The sequence below is a fragment of the Loxodonta africana genome, chromosome X (assembly GCF_030014295.1).
Source record: "Loxodonta africana isolate mLoxAfr1 chromosome X, mLoxAfr1.hap2, whole genome shotgun sequence".
Classification (NCBI taxonomy): Eukaryota; Metazoa; Chordata; class Mammalia; order Proboscidea; family Elephantidae; genus Loxodonta; species Loxodonta africana.
Genome location: NC_087369.1, coordinates 92,714,261 through 92,730,371, shown reverse-complemented (window position 1 = coordinate 92,730,371; position 16,111 = coordinate 92,714,261). Strand labels below are relative to the sequence as shown.

General features: G+C 36.7%; 1 protein-coding gene and 1 long non-coding RNA gene across 2 annotated transcripts in view; one reads left to right on the top strand and one right to left on the bottom strand.

The window, feature by feature from the left end:
• Nucleotides 1-1,538: 1,538 nt before the first annotated feature.
• On the top strand, nt 1,539-2,702 carry LOC135228943 (zinc finger protein 699-like). Its single transcript, XM_064278448.1, has 2 exons — nt 1,539-1,554; nt 1,675-2,702. The coding sequence occupies exons 1-2, from the start codon at nt 1,539-1,541 to the stop codon at nt 2,700-2,702; spliced, it is 1,044 nt and encodes a 347-aa protein (XP_064134518.1).
• Nucleotides 2,703-12,403: 9,701 nt separating this feature from the next.
• Nucleotides 12,404-16,111, bottom strand: part of LOC135228965 (uncharacterized) — a 124,296-nt gene continuing 120,588 nt past the window's right edge. The window contains exon 3 of the long non-coding RNA XR_010319815.1: nt 12,404-12,535. This is a non-coding gene — a long non-coding RNA (uncharacterized LOC135228965). The remainder of the gene's footprint in view (nt 12,536-16,111) is intronic.

Here is a 16,111-nt window from a genome sequence, read left to right as displayed (position 1 = left end):
CATTGACCCTATACTTTACCAAGCATAATCTCCTTCTCCAGAAACTGATCTCTCCCGACAACATGTCCAAAGTTTGTAAGATGTAGACTCACCATCCTTGCTTCTAAGGAGCATTCTGGTTGTACTTCTTCTAAGACAGATTTGATCATTCTTTTGGCAGTCCATGGTATATTCAATATTCTTTGACAACACCTCAATCCAAAGGCATCAACTCTTCTTCGGTCTTCCTTATACATTGTCCAGGTTTCAAATGCATATGATGCGATTGAAAATACCATGGCTTGGGTCAGGTGTACCTTAGTCTTCAAGGCGACATCTTTGCTTTTCAACACATAAAAGAGGTCATTTGCAGCAGATTATGTCTTACAGTCCAGTCTAATCTTTGTCTGAAGAGTTGGCTTTGGGAATGGTTTCAATTCTGGGCTAATAGAGAGTCCAGGGGCCATGTCTTCTGGGGTCCCTTCAGTCTCAGTCAGACCATTAAGTCTGGTCTTTCTACTAGAATTTGAGTTCTGCAGCCCATGTTTCTCTTGCTCAAACAGGTACTCTCTGTTGTGTTCCCTGCCGGGCGGTCATTGGTAGTACCTGGGCACCATCTAGTTCTTCTGGTCTCTGGCTGATGGAGTCTCTGGTTTATGTGGCCATTTTTGTCTCTTAGGCTCATATTTTCCTTGTGTCTTTGGTGTTCTTCATTCTCCTTTGCTCCTGGTGGGTTGGGACCAATTGATGCATCTTAGATGGCCGCTCGCTCGCTTTTAAGACCTCAGATGCCACTCACCAAAGTGAGATGCAGAACATTCTCTTAGTAAAATTCATTATGCCAGTCGACCTAGAAATCCCCTGAAATCATGGTCCCCAGGCCCCTGCCCCTGCTATTCTGTCCCGTGAAGTACATGGTTGTATTCAGGAAACTTCTTAGCTTTTGGTTTAGTCCAGTTCTGTCTTTCCCTGTCTTCACCAAAAGAGTAAAAAGACCACATACAGATTGGGAAAAAAATTTCAGCTACAACATCTCTAACCAGCGCCTGCTCTCTAAAATCTACATGTTTCTGCTAAAACTCAACCACAAAAAGACAAACAACCCAATTAAAAATTGGGCAAAGGATATGAAAAGGCACTTCACTAAAGAATACATTCAGGCTGCTAACAGATACATGAGGAAATGCTCTCGATCACTAGCCATTAGAGAAATGCAAATTAAAACTACAATGAGATTCCATCTCACTCCAACAAGGCTGGTATTAATCCAAAAAACACAAAATAATAAATGTTGGAGAGATTGTGGAGAGAGTGGAACACTTATACACTGCTGGTGGGAATGTAAAATGGTACAACCACTTTGGAAATCGATTTGGTGCTTCCTTAAAAAATGAGAACTAGAAAAAAAAAAGTTGCTTCCAAGCTCCGGTGTGAGCCAAGATCCATCTGACAGCAGAAATGATATCCCTCGTTCCATGTCCCCTGTTGAATCCAGCTTGAACTTCTGCAGTTCCCTATCGATGTACTGCTATAACCACTTTTGAATGATCTTCAGCAAGATGTTACTTGTCCCAGGTATGACGCAGGGAGAACTAGTCCAGTGTAGGCACCTGGGGACCTAGGATGACCATGTTGCACTTCTGTAAATCACAGGACTCAGTGGTCATTGAGGATGTGCCTGTGGAGTTTACCCAGGAAGAGTGGGCCCTGATGGATCTTGTGCAGAGGAAACTGTACAAAGATGTGATGATGGAAACCTTCAGAAACCTGGCCTCAGTAGTGATGGAGAGAAGTTATCCAGTGAATATCTAATAGTGGAATGCGTGAAGAGTGACACCTCATCCTCCATCTTAGGAGATATCTGCAGATTGCATGGCACTGACGATGACTATAAAAATCAGGGGAGACGTATGAGAAAGCCTATGGTAAAGAACCTCCTTGAAAGTAATGAAGAAAATCAAGGAGGAAAAACCTTCAGACGGATTTCAAATCTTACTGTGTTCAAAAGAACCCCTACTGTTGTAAATTCTTCTGAATGCCATGAATCCTTCATCAACCACTCATCACTTAAGCATCATATCAGATCTCCCTCTGGTTGTAATATTTATCAATACAAGAAATGTAGAGAAGCCTTCAGTTGTCCCTGTGACCTAAGCAGTCCTGTAAGAACCCTTATTGAAGGGAAACCCTATAAACGTATGGTGACAGCACCCCTTGGAGAGAAACCCTATGAATGTAACAAACGTAAGAAAGATTTCTGTAGTTTCTCATCTTTTCAAACACATGTGAGAGGTTGTAAGCATAAATGTAAAGAATGTTGGAAAACCTATCCCTCATCACACCTTTTACATAAAAAATTTCGTAACGGAGAAATGCCTTATGAATGGAAAGAATGTGGCAAAGTCATCAGTCATTCCTCATCCCTCGTTATACATATAGGAACTCACAATGGAGAGAGGCTTTACAAATGTAAGGAATGTGAGAAAGCTTTTAGCAAGTCCTCAGCACTAACTTCACATATAAGAGTTCACACTGGAGAGAAGCCTTATGAATGTAAGGAATGTGGAAAAGCCTTTAGTCATTCCTCAACCCTTGCTACTCATATAAGAGTTCACACTGGAGAGAAGCCTTATGGATGTAAGGAATGTGGGAAAGCCTTTAGTAGTTATAAACACAACCTTAGAGAATTTGCAAAAACCAACCAAAGCTACAAGAAATACTAAAGGAAATTGTTTGGTCAGAAAACCAATAATATCAGATACCAGCACAACACAAGGTCACAGAACAGAACATCCTGATATCAACTCAAATAGGGAAATCACAAAAACAAATTAAGATTAATTAAAAAAAGTGCTCAAAACAGGGAATCATTGAAGTCAATATGTAAAAGATCACAATAATCAAAAAGAGGACTAAATACAGGTGGCATAGAACTGCCATATGGAGAGGGATACAAGGCGATATAGGACAATAGAAGTTAGGTTTTTACTTAGAAAAATAGGGGTAAATATTAAGGTAACCACAAAGAGGTATAACAATTCCATAACTCAAAATAAAAGCCAAGAAAAACGTAACGACTCAACAAACATAAAGTCAAATACTATGAAAATGAGGATCTGACAATTTACAAAGAAAAACATCTCAGCACAAAAAAGTAAGTGGAAAAATGAAATTGTCAACAACACACATAAAAAGGCATCAAAATGACAACACTTACTTGTCTATAATTATGCTGAATGTAAATGGACTAAATGCACCAATAAAGAGACAGAGAGTCTCCGACTGGGTAAAGACACACGATCCGTCTATACGCTGCCTACAAGAGACACGCCTTAGACTTAGAGACACAAACTAAAACTCAAAGGATGGAAAAAAAATATATGAAGCAAACAATAAGCAAAAAAGAAGAGTAGCAATATTAATTTCTGACAAAATAGACTTTAAAGTTAAATCCACCACAAAGGATAAAGAAGGACACTATATAATGATAAAAGGGACAATTGATCAGGAAGACATAACCATATTAAATATTTATGCACCCAATGACAGGGCTGCAAGATACATAAATCAAATTTTAACAGAACTGAAAAGTGAGATAGACACCTCCACAATTATAGTAGGAGACTTCAACACACCACTTTCGGAGAAGGACAGGACATCCAGTAAGAAGCTCAATAGAGACATGGAAGACCTAATTACAACAATCAACCAACTTGACCTCATTGACTTATACAGAACTCTCCACCCAACTGCTGCAAAGTATACTTTTTTTTTTCTAGCGCACATGGAACATTCTCTAGAATAGACCACATATTAGGTCATAAAACAAACCTCTGCAGAATCCAAAACATCGAAATATTACAAAGCATCTTCTCAGACCACAAGGCAATAAAAGTAGAAATCAATAACAGAAAAACTAGGGAAAAGAATTCAAATACTTGGAAACTGAACAATACCCTCCTGAAAAAAGACTGGGTCATAGACGACATTAAGGAGGGAATAAGGAAATTCATAGAATGTAACAAGAATGAAAATACTTCCTATCAAAACCTCTGGGACACAGCAAAAGCAGTGCTCAGAGGCCAATTTATATCGATAAATGCACACATACAAAAAGAAGAAAGAGCCAAAATCAGAGAACTGTCCCTACAACTTGAACAAATAGAAAGTGAGCAACAAAAGAATCCATCAGGCACCCGAAGAAAACAAATAATAAAAATTAGAGCTGAACTAAATGAATTAGAGAACAGAAAAACAATTGAAAGAATTAACAAAGCCAAAAGCTGGTTCTTTGAAAAAATTACCAAAATCGATGAACCATTGGCTAGACTGACTAAAGAAATACAGGAAAGGAAACAAATAACCCGAATAAGAAACAAGAAGAGCCACATCACAACAGACCCAACTGAAATTAAAAGAATCATATCAGATTATTACCAAAAATTGTACTCTAACAAATTTGAAAACCTAGAAGAAATGGATGAATTCCTGGAAAAACACTACCTACCTAAACCAACACAATCAGAAGTAGAACAACTAAATAGACCAATAAGAAAAAAAGAGATTGAAAGGGTAATCAAAAAACTCCCAACAAAAAAATAACCCTGGCCCGGATGGCTATACTGCAGAGTTCTACCAAACTTTCAGAGAAGAGATAACACCACTACTACTAAAGGTATTTCAAAGCATAGAAAATGACGGAATACTACCCAACTCATTCTATGAAGCCACCATCTCCCTGATACCAAAACCAGGTAAAGACACCACAAAAAAAAGAAAATTACAGACCTATATCCCTCATGAACATAGATCCAAAAATCCTCAACAAAATTCTACCCAATAGAATTCAACAACATATCAAAAAAATAATTCACCATGACCAAGTGGGATTTATACCAGGTATGCAAGGCTTTTATGCAAGGCTGGTTTAATATTAGAAAAACCATTAATGTAATCCACCATATAAATAAAACAAAAGACAAAAACCACATTGTCTTATCAATTGATGCAGAAAAGGCATTTCACAAAGTCCAACGCACATTTATGATAAAAACTCTTACCAAAATAAGAATTGAAGGAAAATTCCTCAACATAATAAAGGGCATCTATGCAAAGCCAACAGCCAACATCACTCTAAATGGAGAGAGCCTGAAAGCATTTCCCTTGAGAACGGGAACCAGACAAGGATGCCCTTTATCACCGCTCTTATTCAACATTGTGCTAGAAGTCCTAGGCAGAGCAATTAGGCTAGACAAAGAAATAAAGGGCATCCGGATTGGCAAAGAGGAAGTAAAATTATCTCTATTTGCAGATGACATGATCTTATACACAGAAAACCCCAAGGAATCCTCCAGAAAACTACTGAAACTGATAGAAGAGTTTGGCAGAGTCTCAGGTTATAAGATAAACATACAAAGATCACTTGGATTCCTCTACATCAACAAAAAGAACATCGAAGAGGAAATAACCAAATCACTACCATTCACAGTAGCCCCCAAGAAGATAAAATACTTAGGAATAAATCTTACCAAGGATGTAAAAGACCTATACAAAGAAAACTACAAAGCTCTACTACAAGAAATTAAAAAGGACATACTTAAGTGGAAAAACATACCTTGCTCATGGAAAGGAAGACTTAACATAGTAAAAATGTCTATTCTACCAAAAGCCATCTATATATACAATGCACTTCCGATCCAAATTCCAATGTCATTTTTTAAGGTGATAGAGAAAAAAATCACCAACTTCATATGGAAGGGAAAGAAGCCTCGGATAAGCAAAGCATTATTGAAAAAGAAGAAAGTGGAAGGCCTCACTCTACCTGATTTCAGAACCTATTATACAGCCACAGTAGTCAAAACAGCCTGGTACTCGTACAACAGCAGACACATAGACCAGTGGAACAGAATTAAGAACCCAGATATAAATCCATCCACATATGAGCAGCTGATATTTGACAAAGCCCCAGTGTCAGTTAATTGGGGAAAAGATAATCTTTTTAACAAATGGTGCTGGTATAACTGGATATCCATTTGTAAAAAAATGAAACAGGACCCATACCTCACACCATGCACAAAAACTAACTCCAAGTGGATCAAAGACCTAAACATAAAGACTAAAACGATAAAGATCATGGAAGAAAAAATAGGGACAACCTTAGGAGTCCTAATACAAGGCATAAACAGAATACAAAACACTACCAAAAATGATGAAGAGAAACCAGATAACTGGGAACTCCTAAAAATCAAACACCTATGCTCATCTAAAGACTTCACCAAAAGAGTAAAAAGACCACCTACAGACTGGGAAAGAATTTTCAGCTATGACATCTCCAACCAGCGCCTGATCTCTGAAATCTATATGATTCTGTCAAAACTCAACCACAAAAAGACAAACAACCCAATCGAGAAGTGGGCAAAGGATATGAACACACACTTCACTAAAAAAGATATTCAGGCAGCTAACAGATACATGAGAAAATGCTCTCGATCATTAGCCATTAGAGAAATGCAAATTAAAACTACGATGAGATTCCATCTCACTCCAACAAGGCTGCCATTCATCCAAAAAACACGAAATAATAAATGTTGGAGAGGCTGCAGAGAGACTGGAACTCTCATACACTGCTGGTGGGAATGTAAAATGGTACAACCACTTTGGAAATCTATCTGGCGTTTTCTTAAACAGTTAGAAATAGAACTACCATACAACCCAGAAATCCCACTCCTTGGAATATACCCTAGAGAAATAAGAGCCTTCACACAAACAGATATATGCACACCCATGTTTATTGCAGCTCTGTTTACAAAAGCAAAAAGCTGGAAGCAACCAAGGTGTCCATCAACGGATGAATGGTTAAATAAATTGTGGTATATTCACACAATGGAATACATGCATTGATAAAGAACAGTGACAAATCTGTGAAACATTTCATAACATGGAGGAACCTGGAAGGCATTATGCTGAGTGAAATTAGTCAGAGGCAAAAGGACAAATATTGTATAAGACCACTATTATAAGATTTTGAGAAATAGTATAAACTGAGAAGAACACATACTTTTGTGGTTACGAGTCGGGGAGGGAGGGAGGGTGGGAGAGGGTTTTTTACTGATTAATTAGTAGCCAAGAACTGCTTTAGGTGAAGGGAAGGACAATACTCAATACATGGAAGGTCAGCTCAACTGGACTGGACCAAAAGCAAAGAAGTTTCCGGGATAAAATGAATGCTTCAAAGGTCAGCGGAACAATGGCGGGGGTTTGGGGACCATGGTTTAAGGGGACTTCTAAGTCAATTGGCAAAATAATTCTATTATGAAAATATTCTGCATCCCACTTTGAAATGTGGCGTCTGGGGTCTTAAATGCTAACAAGCGGCCATCTAAGATGCATCAATTGGTCTCAGTCCACCTGGATCAAAGGAGAATGAAGAACATCAAGGACACAAGGCAATTACAAGCCCAAGAGACAGAAAGGGCCACATGAACCAGAGACCTACATCATCCTGAGACCAGAAGAACTAGTTGGTGCCCGGCCACAATCGATGACTGCCCTGACAGGGAGCACAACAGAGAACTCCTGAGGGAGCAGGAGATCAGTGGGATGCAGACCCCAAATTCTCATAAAAAGACCAGACTTAATGGTCTGACTGAGACTAGAGGAATCCCGGCGGTCATGGTCCCCAAACCTTCTGTTGGCCCAGGACAGGAATCATTCCCGAAGACAACTCATCAGACATGAAAGGGACTGGACAGTGGGTAGGAGAGAGATGCTGATGAAGAGTGAGCTAATTATATCAGGTGGACACTTGAGACTGTGTTGGCATCTCCTGTCTGGAGGGGGGATGGGAGGATAGAGAGAGTTGGAAGCTGAAAAAATTGTCACGAAAGGAGAGACTGGAAGGGCTGACTCATTAGGGGGACAGCAAGTGGGAGTACGGAGTAAGGTGTATATAAACTTATATGTGACAGTCTGACTTGATTTGTAAACGTTCACTTGAAGCTCAATAAAAGTTAATAAAAAAAAGATCAAACCACACAAAAAAAATGAGAACTAGAACTACCATAGGATTCAGCAATCCCACTCCTTGGAATATATCCTAGAGAAAAGCCGTCACACCAGCAGATATATGCACACCCATGTTCACTGTAGCACTGTTTACAGTAGCAAAAAGACGGAAGCAACCAAGGTGCCCCTCAATGGATGAAAGGATAAATAAATTATGATATATTCACACAATGGAATACTATGCATTGTTAAAGGACAATGATGAATCCGTGAAACATTTCATAACATGGAGGAACCTGGAAGGCATTATGCTGAGTGAAATTAGTCAGTTGCAAAAGGACAAACATTGTATGAGACCACTATTATAAGAACTCAAGAAACAGTTTAAACAGAGAAGAAAATATTCTTAGATGGTTACAAGAGGGAGGGAGGAAGAGGTGGATTCACTAATTAGATAGTAGACAAGAACTAATTTAGGTGAAGGGAAGGACAACACACCATATAGGAGAGGTCAGCACAACTAGACTAACCAAAAGTAAAGAAGTCTCCTGAGTAAACTGAACACTTCAAAGGCCAGCGTAGTAGGGGCAGGGGTCTGGGGACCATGGTCTCCGAGGACATCTAGGTCAACTGGCATAATAAAATCTATTAAGAAAACATTCTCCATGCCATTTTGGAGACTGGCGCCTGGGGTCTTAAACACCAGCAAGCGGCCATCTAAATGCATCAATTGGTCTCAACCCACATGGAGCAAAGGTGAATGAAGAACACCAAAGACATAAGGTAATTATGAGCCCAAGAGTCAAATGGGCCACATAACTCAGAGACCACATGAGCCTGAGACCAGAAGAACTATACGGTGCTCGGCTACAACTGATGACTGCCTGACAGGGAACACAACAGAGAATCCCTGAAGGAGCAGGAGAGCAGTGGGATGCAGACCTCAAATTCTTATAAGGAGACCAGACTTAATGGTCTGACTGAGACTAGATGGACCCTGGAGATCATGGTCCCCAAACCTTCTGTTAGCCCAAAATAGGAGCCATTCCCAACGCCAACTCTTCAGACAGGGATTGGACTGGACTATAAGATAGAGAATGATACTGGTGAGGAGTGCGCTTCTTGGATCAAGTAGACACATGAGATTATGTGTGCAGCTCCTTTCTGGAGGGAAGATGTGAAGGCCGAGGGGACAGGAGCTGGCTGAATGGACTCAGAAATACAGGGTGGAGAGAAGGCGTGTGCTGTCTCACTAGGGGGAGAACAACTAGGAGTATATAGCAAGGTGTTTATAAGGTTTTGTATGAGAGGCTGACTTGATTTGTAAACTTTCACTGAAAGCACAATAAAAATTAAAAAAAAATGACTCATCTATCTACAAGAGACATACCTTAGACCCAAAGACACATATAGGTTGAAAGTGAAAGGATAAAAAAAAAATTCTATGCAAACAGCAACCAAAAGAGAGCTGGGTTGGCTATATTAGCAAACAGAATAGACTTTAAGTCAACATTTGTTATAAGGACCAAGAAGGTCATTAAATAATAAGAGTCAATTCATCAAGAAGATATAACAATTGTAAATAGATATGCATCCAAAGCCCAAAAATATGAGTTAAATAATGACAGAATTGAAGGGAGAGATACATATTTCTACAGTAATAGTTGGAATTTCAGCACAATACTTTCAATAAAGGACAGAACATTTCAAAAGAAGATCTATAAAGAAATAGAGTATTTGAACAACACTGTAAACCAACTAGACCTAACAAATATATATAGCACACTCCACCCAATAACAGCACAATACACTTTCTTTTCCAGTACATATGTATCACTTTCCAGGATAAACTATATGTATAGGGTCGTTATGAGTCTGGAAGTGACTGGAGGGTATCGGGTTTCTTTTTTTGGGTTTTTGGTCACAAAATAAGTCTCAATAAATTTTAAAAGATTTAAATCTTACTAAGTACCTTGTATGACCATAGTGGAATGAATCTAGAAATCAGTGAGAGAAAGAAAACTGGAGAATACACAAATATGTGAAAATTAGACAACACACTATTAAATATCCAATGAGTCAAAGAAGAAATCAAAATGAAAATCAGAATATAGTTAGAGATGGGTGAAAATGAAAGCACAATAGAAAATCAATTATTGTAATATACCACAATAATAGAACAAAGGGAAAGAACCACTTTATCATCCCAATTGATGCAAAAAAGGTATTTGACAAAATTCAACATATTTTAATAGTAAAAACGTGCCATAAAATAGAGAAAAAATGCAAATTTCTTAATATAATAAAGGGCATGTATAAAAACCCACAGCCAAGATTATACTCAATGGAAAGAAATTGAAAGCTTTTCCCCTAAGATCAGGAATAACATAAGGATGTCCACTTTCACCACTGATTGTAATATTATACTGGAATTTCCAGCAAGAGCAATTAGGCAATAAAAAGAAACAAAAATGTATGCAAATCAGAAAGAAATAACTAAAACTATCTCTCTTCACAGATAACATGATCCTATGTGTAAAAATTCCCAAGTAATCCACAATAAAGCTAATAGAGCTAATAAATCAATTCAGTAAAGTCCTAGGGTAGAAGATCAACCCTCAAAAAGCAGTTGGTCCTTATACACCAGCTATGGACAATTCAAAAAAATAAAAAGAAAACAATTCCATTTACAATAGCATCTAAAACAATAAAATACCTAGGAATAAATTTAACCTGGGATGTGAATGATTTGTACACTAAAAATTATAAAACATTGCAGAAAGAAATTAAAGACTTAAATAAATAGAAAGATATTCCATGTTAATGGATTGGAACACATAATCTTGTTAAGATGTCAATATTACTCGAAGCTATCGATAGATTTAATGCAATCTCTATCAAAATGCCAACAACACTGTTTGCAGAAATAGAAAAGCCAATGCTTAAATTCATATGGAATTGCAAGGGTACCCAAACAGGCAAAGCAATCTTGGAAAAGAAGAACAAATGAGGAGGACTCATACTTGACAATTTCAAACCATACTATAAGGCTAGAGTAATCAAAACAATCTGGTACTGGTATAAAAACAGACATATATGCCAATGGAATAGAATTAAAATACCAGAAATAAACCCATAGATCCTTCTTATTTCCAGCAAAGGTGCTGAGTCCATTCAATGGGGAAAGAAGATTTTCTTCAATAAATTGTCCCTGGACAACTGGATCTCCACATGCCAAAGAATGAAGTTAGATCCATTACTCCTGCCATAACTCAAAATGGAACAATAACCTAAATGTAAAAACAAAAAGCATAAAACTTTTAGAACAAAACATAATAGTAAAACTTCAGGACCCAGTTTTGACAATGGACTCTAGGATATGACACCAAAAGCATGATCAAGAAATTGGATGTCATCAAAATTAAAAACTTTTGTGCATCAAAGGACCTTATCAAGAAAGTGAAGGCAATGTACAGAATGGGAGAAAATATTTAGAACTGTATATCTGATAAGATTTTAATATCCAGAATATATAAAGAACTCCTGCAAGTCAACAACAAAAAGACATACAATTATATTTTAAAAATGGGCAAAGGACTTGAGTAGACACTTCTCCAAAGAAGACATACAGATGGCCAATAAGCACATGAAACAATTCTCAATGTCAATAGCCATTAAGGAAATGCAAATCAAAACCACAATGAATTATCATATCACACCCACTAAGACAGCTATTACCAGAAAATGGAAAATAATAAGTGTTGACTAGGATGTGGAGAAATTGGAACCCTCATCCATTGCTGCTGGGAGTGTAAAATGGTGCAGAACAACAGTGTGATGGTTCCTCAAAAGGTTAAACATAGATTTACCACACGATGCAGCAATTCTGTTCCTAGGTATACACCCCAAAGAACTGAAAGTAGGGGCTCAAAAAGATACTTGTACACCAATTCTCATTGCAGCATTATTCACAATAGCCAAAAGGTAGAAACTACCCAAGTGTCCATCAACAGATGAATGGATAAACAAAAGATCATATATCCATAAAAAAAAAAAAATTTTAATACAACGGGATATTATTCAGCCATTAAGAGAAATGAAGTTCTGATACATGATACAACATAAATGGACCTGGGAATGATTATGCTGATTGTAACAAGTCAAACACAAAAACACAAATATTGTATGATCTCACTTATCTGAAATATCTAGAATATGAAAGTGCTTAGAAAGCAAACTTCATTAGTGGTTACCAGGGAATGGAGGGAGGTGGAAATGAGGAATTACTGCTTAAAAAGTATTGTGTTTCTGTTAAGAGTGATAAAAAACCTTTTGGAAATGGGTGATGTTGTTGTTCTTAGGTGCCGTGAAGTTGGTTCTGACTCATAGTGACCGAATGTACAACAGAACAATACATTGCCTTGTCCTGGGCCGTCCTCACAATCGTTGTTATGCTTGAGCCCATTGTTCCAGCCACTGTGTCGATCCATCTCGTTGACAGTCTTCCTCTTTTTTGGAAATGAATAGTGGTGATGATTCCACAACATAGTGACTGTAATTAATGTCAAAGAATTGTGCAGTTAAATATGGTTAAAATGACAAATGTTTTGCTATATACATTTTACCACAATAGGGATTTTTGAAAAGATAAATGCCCGCAAACATTTCAATTAAGAGGCAGAGACATTCCAATCAAGTCAGCTTGAATAAAAATGCAAGATCCAATTACTTGCTGACAACAAGAAATCCACATTAAACTTTAAGACACAAATAGGTTAAACCTAAAAGAGTAGAAAAAGAAATACCATGATATAATTGATGGAAAGAAAGCTTCAAAAATAAAGAAAAAAAAGAAAGAAAGCCAGAGTAGCTATATGAAAATCAAAGTAGATGTCAAAGTAAAGAATATTCCCAGAGATAAAAAAGGTCAATTCATCATGAAGACATAATTATCCTTAAACATTTATATACCTAATAACAGCTTCAAAATACATCAAGCAAAAATTAATAGAACTGTAAGGAAAAATAATAAAATCCTGTTATAGTTGGTGATTTCTATACCACTCTCTTGATAATTTATAAACAAGTAGACATTAAATCAGTAAGGACATAGAACACTTAAACAATTTGTCAACCAACTTAATATAATTGATGTTTATAGAACACTCCACCCAACAAGAGCAGAATACATATTATTTGCAAGTGCACACAACACTTTTATGAACATACACCACATTCTTGGCCATAAAAAAGTCTCAATATATTTAAAAGGAGTCAAGGTATAAAAAGTATACTCTCTGGCCACAATGGAATTTAACTAAAAATTAATAACAAAAACTCTGGAAAATCCTGAAGTATTTGGAAAGTAAATAATACACTTTTAAATAATCCATGAATCAAAAATATTTCAAAAGGAAAACTACCAACTATTACGACTGAATTGTAATAAAGAAACAACATATCAAAACTTGTTGGGTGCTACAAAATCAGTTCCAAAATTTATAAATCAGTGTGAAATTTACAGCACTAAACACCGGTACTAGAAAATTAAAAACCTCAAATAAATTACCTGAGCTTTCTCCTTAAAAAAAAAAAAAAAAACTAGAAAAAAAAAGAACAAGTTAAATCCAAAATATGCAGAAAAAAGAAATCAAAAAGATCAGATAGGAATTCATTGAATAAGAAACATAAAATGATACAGAAATTTAAAGAAATCAAAAGATGGTTCTTTAAGAAGATCAATAAAAGTGATGAAATTCCAGCCAGACTGCTCATGACAGAAAGAGATAAGACACAAGTAACAAATATCAGGATTAAGAGAGGTGAGATCACTACAGATTCTACAGATATTAAAAGAATATTATGAGAATAGTATAAAAAACTTTATACCAGTGATTCCAACAACTCAGATGAAATGGACAAGTTCCTTGAAAGACCCAAACTACGAAAGATCTCTCAAGAAGAAATAGATAACCGAAATAGCCCTAAATCTATTGAAGAAAATGAATTTGTAATTTAAAACCTTGCCCCAAACTCCAGGTCCATATGGCTTCATCGTTGAATTCAACTCAACATTTAAGGAAGAAGGCATACCAGTTCTACACAAACTCTTCTAGAAATTTGAAGGTGAAGGAATACTTTTTCCATCCCATGAGCCCGCATTATCCTAATACCAAAACTATACAAAGATATTACAAGAAAGAAAACCACAGATCAAAAATCCTCATAAGTATAGACGTAAAAAGTCTAAACAAAATTGTATTTGATACAATACAACAGAATACTAAAAGAAAATACAGTATGACCAACTAGGATTTATCCCAGGCATGCAAGATTAGTTTAACATTAGGAAACCAATCACTGTAACTCACTACACTAATAAACCAAAAAATAAAAACCTTTATGATCATCTCGATAGATGCAGAAAAAGTGTTTGACAAAATATACCACCCATTTCTGTTAAAAATTCTCAGTGAAATAGGAATATAAAGAAATTTCTTCAACCTTTAAAGGGTATCCACAAAAATCCTATATTTGGCATCATACAACATGGTGAAATATTAAAAGTCTTTCCCTTAAGATCTGGAAGAAAGCAAGGATGCTCATTCTTGCCTCTTTCATTCAGTGTTGTGCTGGAAGTCATACCCATTTTCATAAGGCTAGAAAAAGAAATGATGTAGTCAGAGATAACATGATTTCTTATATAGAAAATTTTAATGAATTTACAAAATATACTAGATCTTATAAGTGATTTTAGCAAGGTTGCAGGATACAAGATCAATATATAAAAATTACATGCATTTCTACATACTGGCAATAAGCAATTAAAATTCAAATTTAATAAAGTACCATTTACAATAGCATCAAAACCATGAAATGTTTAAGGATAAATCTGAAAACATTTATATGAAAATATCCAAAACAATTTTTATAAACAAGAACATTTTAGAGGACTTACATTACCTGGCCACAAGGCTTATTATAAAGTAACAGAATTCAAGACAATGTGGTATTGGTGTTAAGAAAAGTAAATTGATCAATGGAACAGAATAGAGAGCCCAGAAATAGACATAGATATATATATGCTCAACTGATTTTTGAGAAAGGAGATAAGACAATTAAATACAGAAAAAAGTCTTTTAAACACATGATGTGGGAACAACTATATATCCACATGCAAAAAAAGATCTTCATTTCTGTCTTAGGCTGGGTTGTCTAGAGAAGCAAAACCAGTAAAGCATATAAATATATATAGGGAGAGATTTATATCAAGGAAACAGCTCAAGCAATTGTAGAGGCTGGAATGTCCCGAGTCCGTGTATCAGAAAATGGGCCTCTCCCAATTAACGCAGCTGCAGAAGCTGGTGAACCCAAGATTGGCAGGTCAGAGAGCAGGGTTCCTGCTCACAGGCTGTGAAGGTCGATGAATTCCAAGATCAGCAGGCAAGGCCACAGGTTTCTTCTGATTCACGTAGCGGCAGGGGCTGGAAAACCCAAGATCGACAGGTTGGGGAGCAAGACTCTTGCTTGCAGGCTGTGAAGATTGGCGAATCCCAAGATCAACATGTAAGCTGCTAGCTCAAGTCCCAAGAACTGGAGGTCAGACAACAAGAGACAGCTGCTGAATCCAGAATAAGCCAAAAGCCCTGGCAAGGCGAGCAGGAAGGAAGTAGGCTGTGGAGGGCAGAGAGATAATTGCTGAGAAGGTGGTGAGCCACCATGGGCCCTGCCCTGACTGGTACCGCTCAGCAGATTCCATCATGGGGGTGATCACATATCAAATTTCAATAGGGAAGTGATCACAACAATAAACAACTCAGAACCATGGACCAGCCAAATTGACACACAATCTTAACCATCACAATTTCACACCTTTCATCATATACAAAATTAACTAAAAATGGATCATATACATAAATATAAAATTATAAAACTTCTAAAAAAACTGATGAAAAAATCTTTGTGACTTTGAGTTGGACAAAAATTTCTTAGTTATGACACCAACAGTATAAACCATAAAAGAAATAATTGATAAAACGGACTTCATCAAAATTAAGAACTTCTTCTCTTTGAAAGATACTGTTAAGAGGATTAAAAGATAAGCCATAGACTGAGAGAAAATATTTGC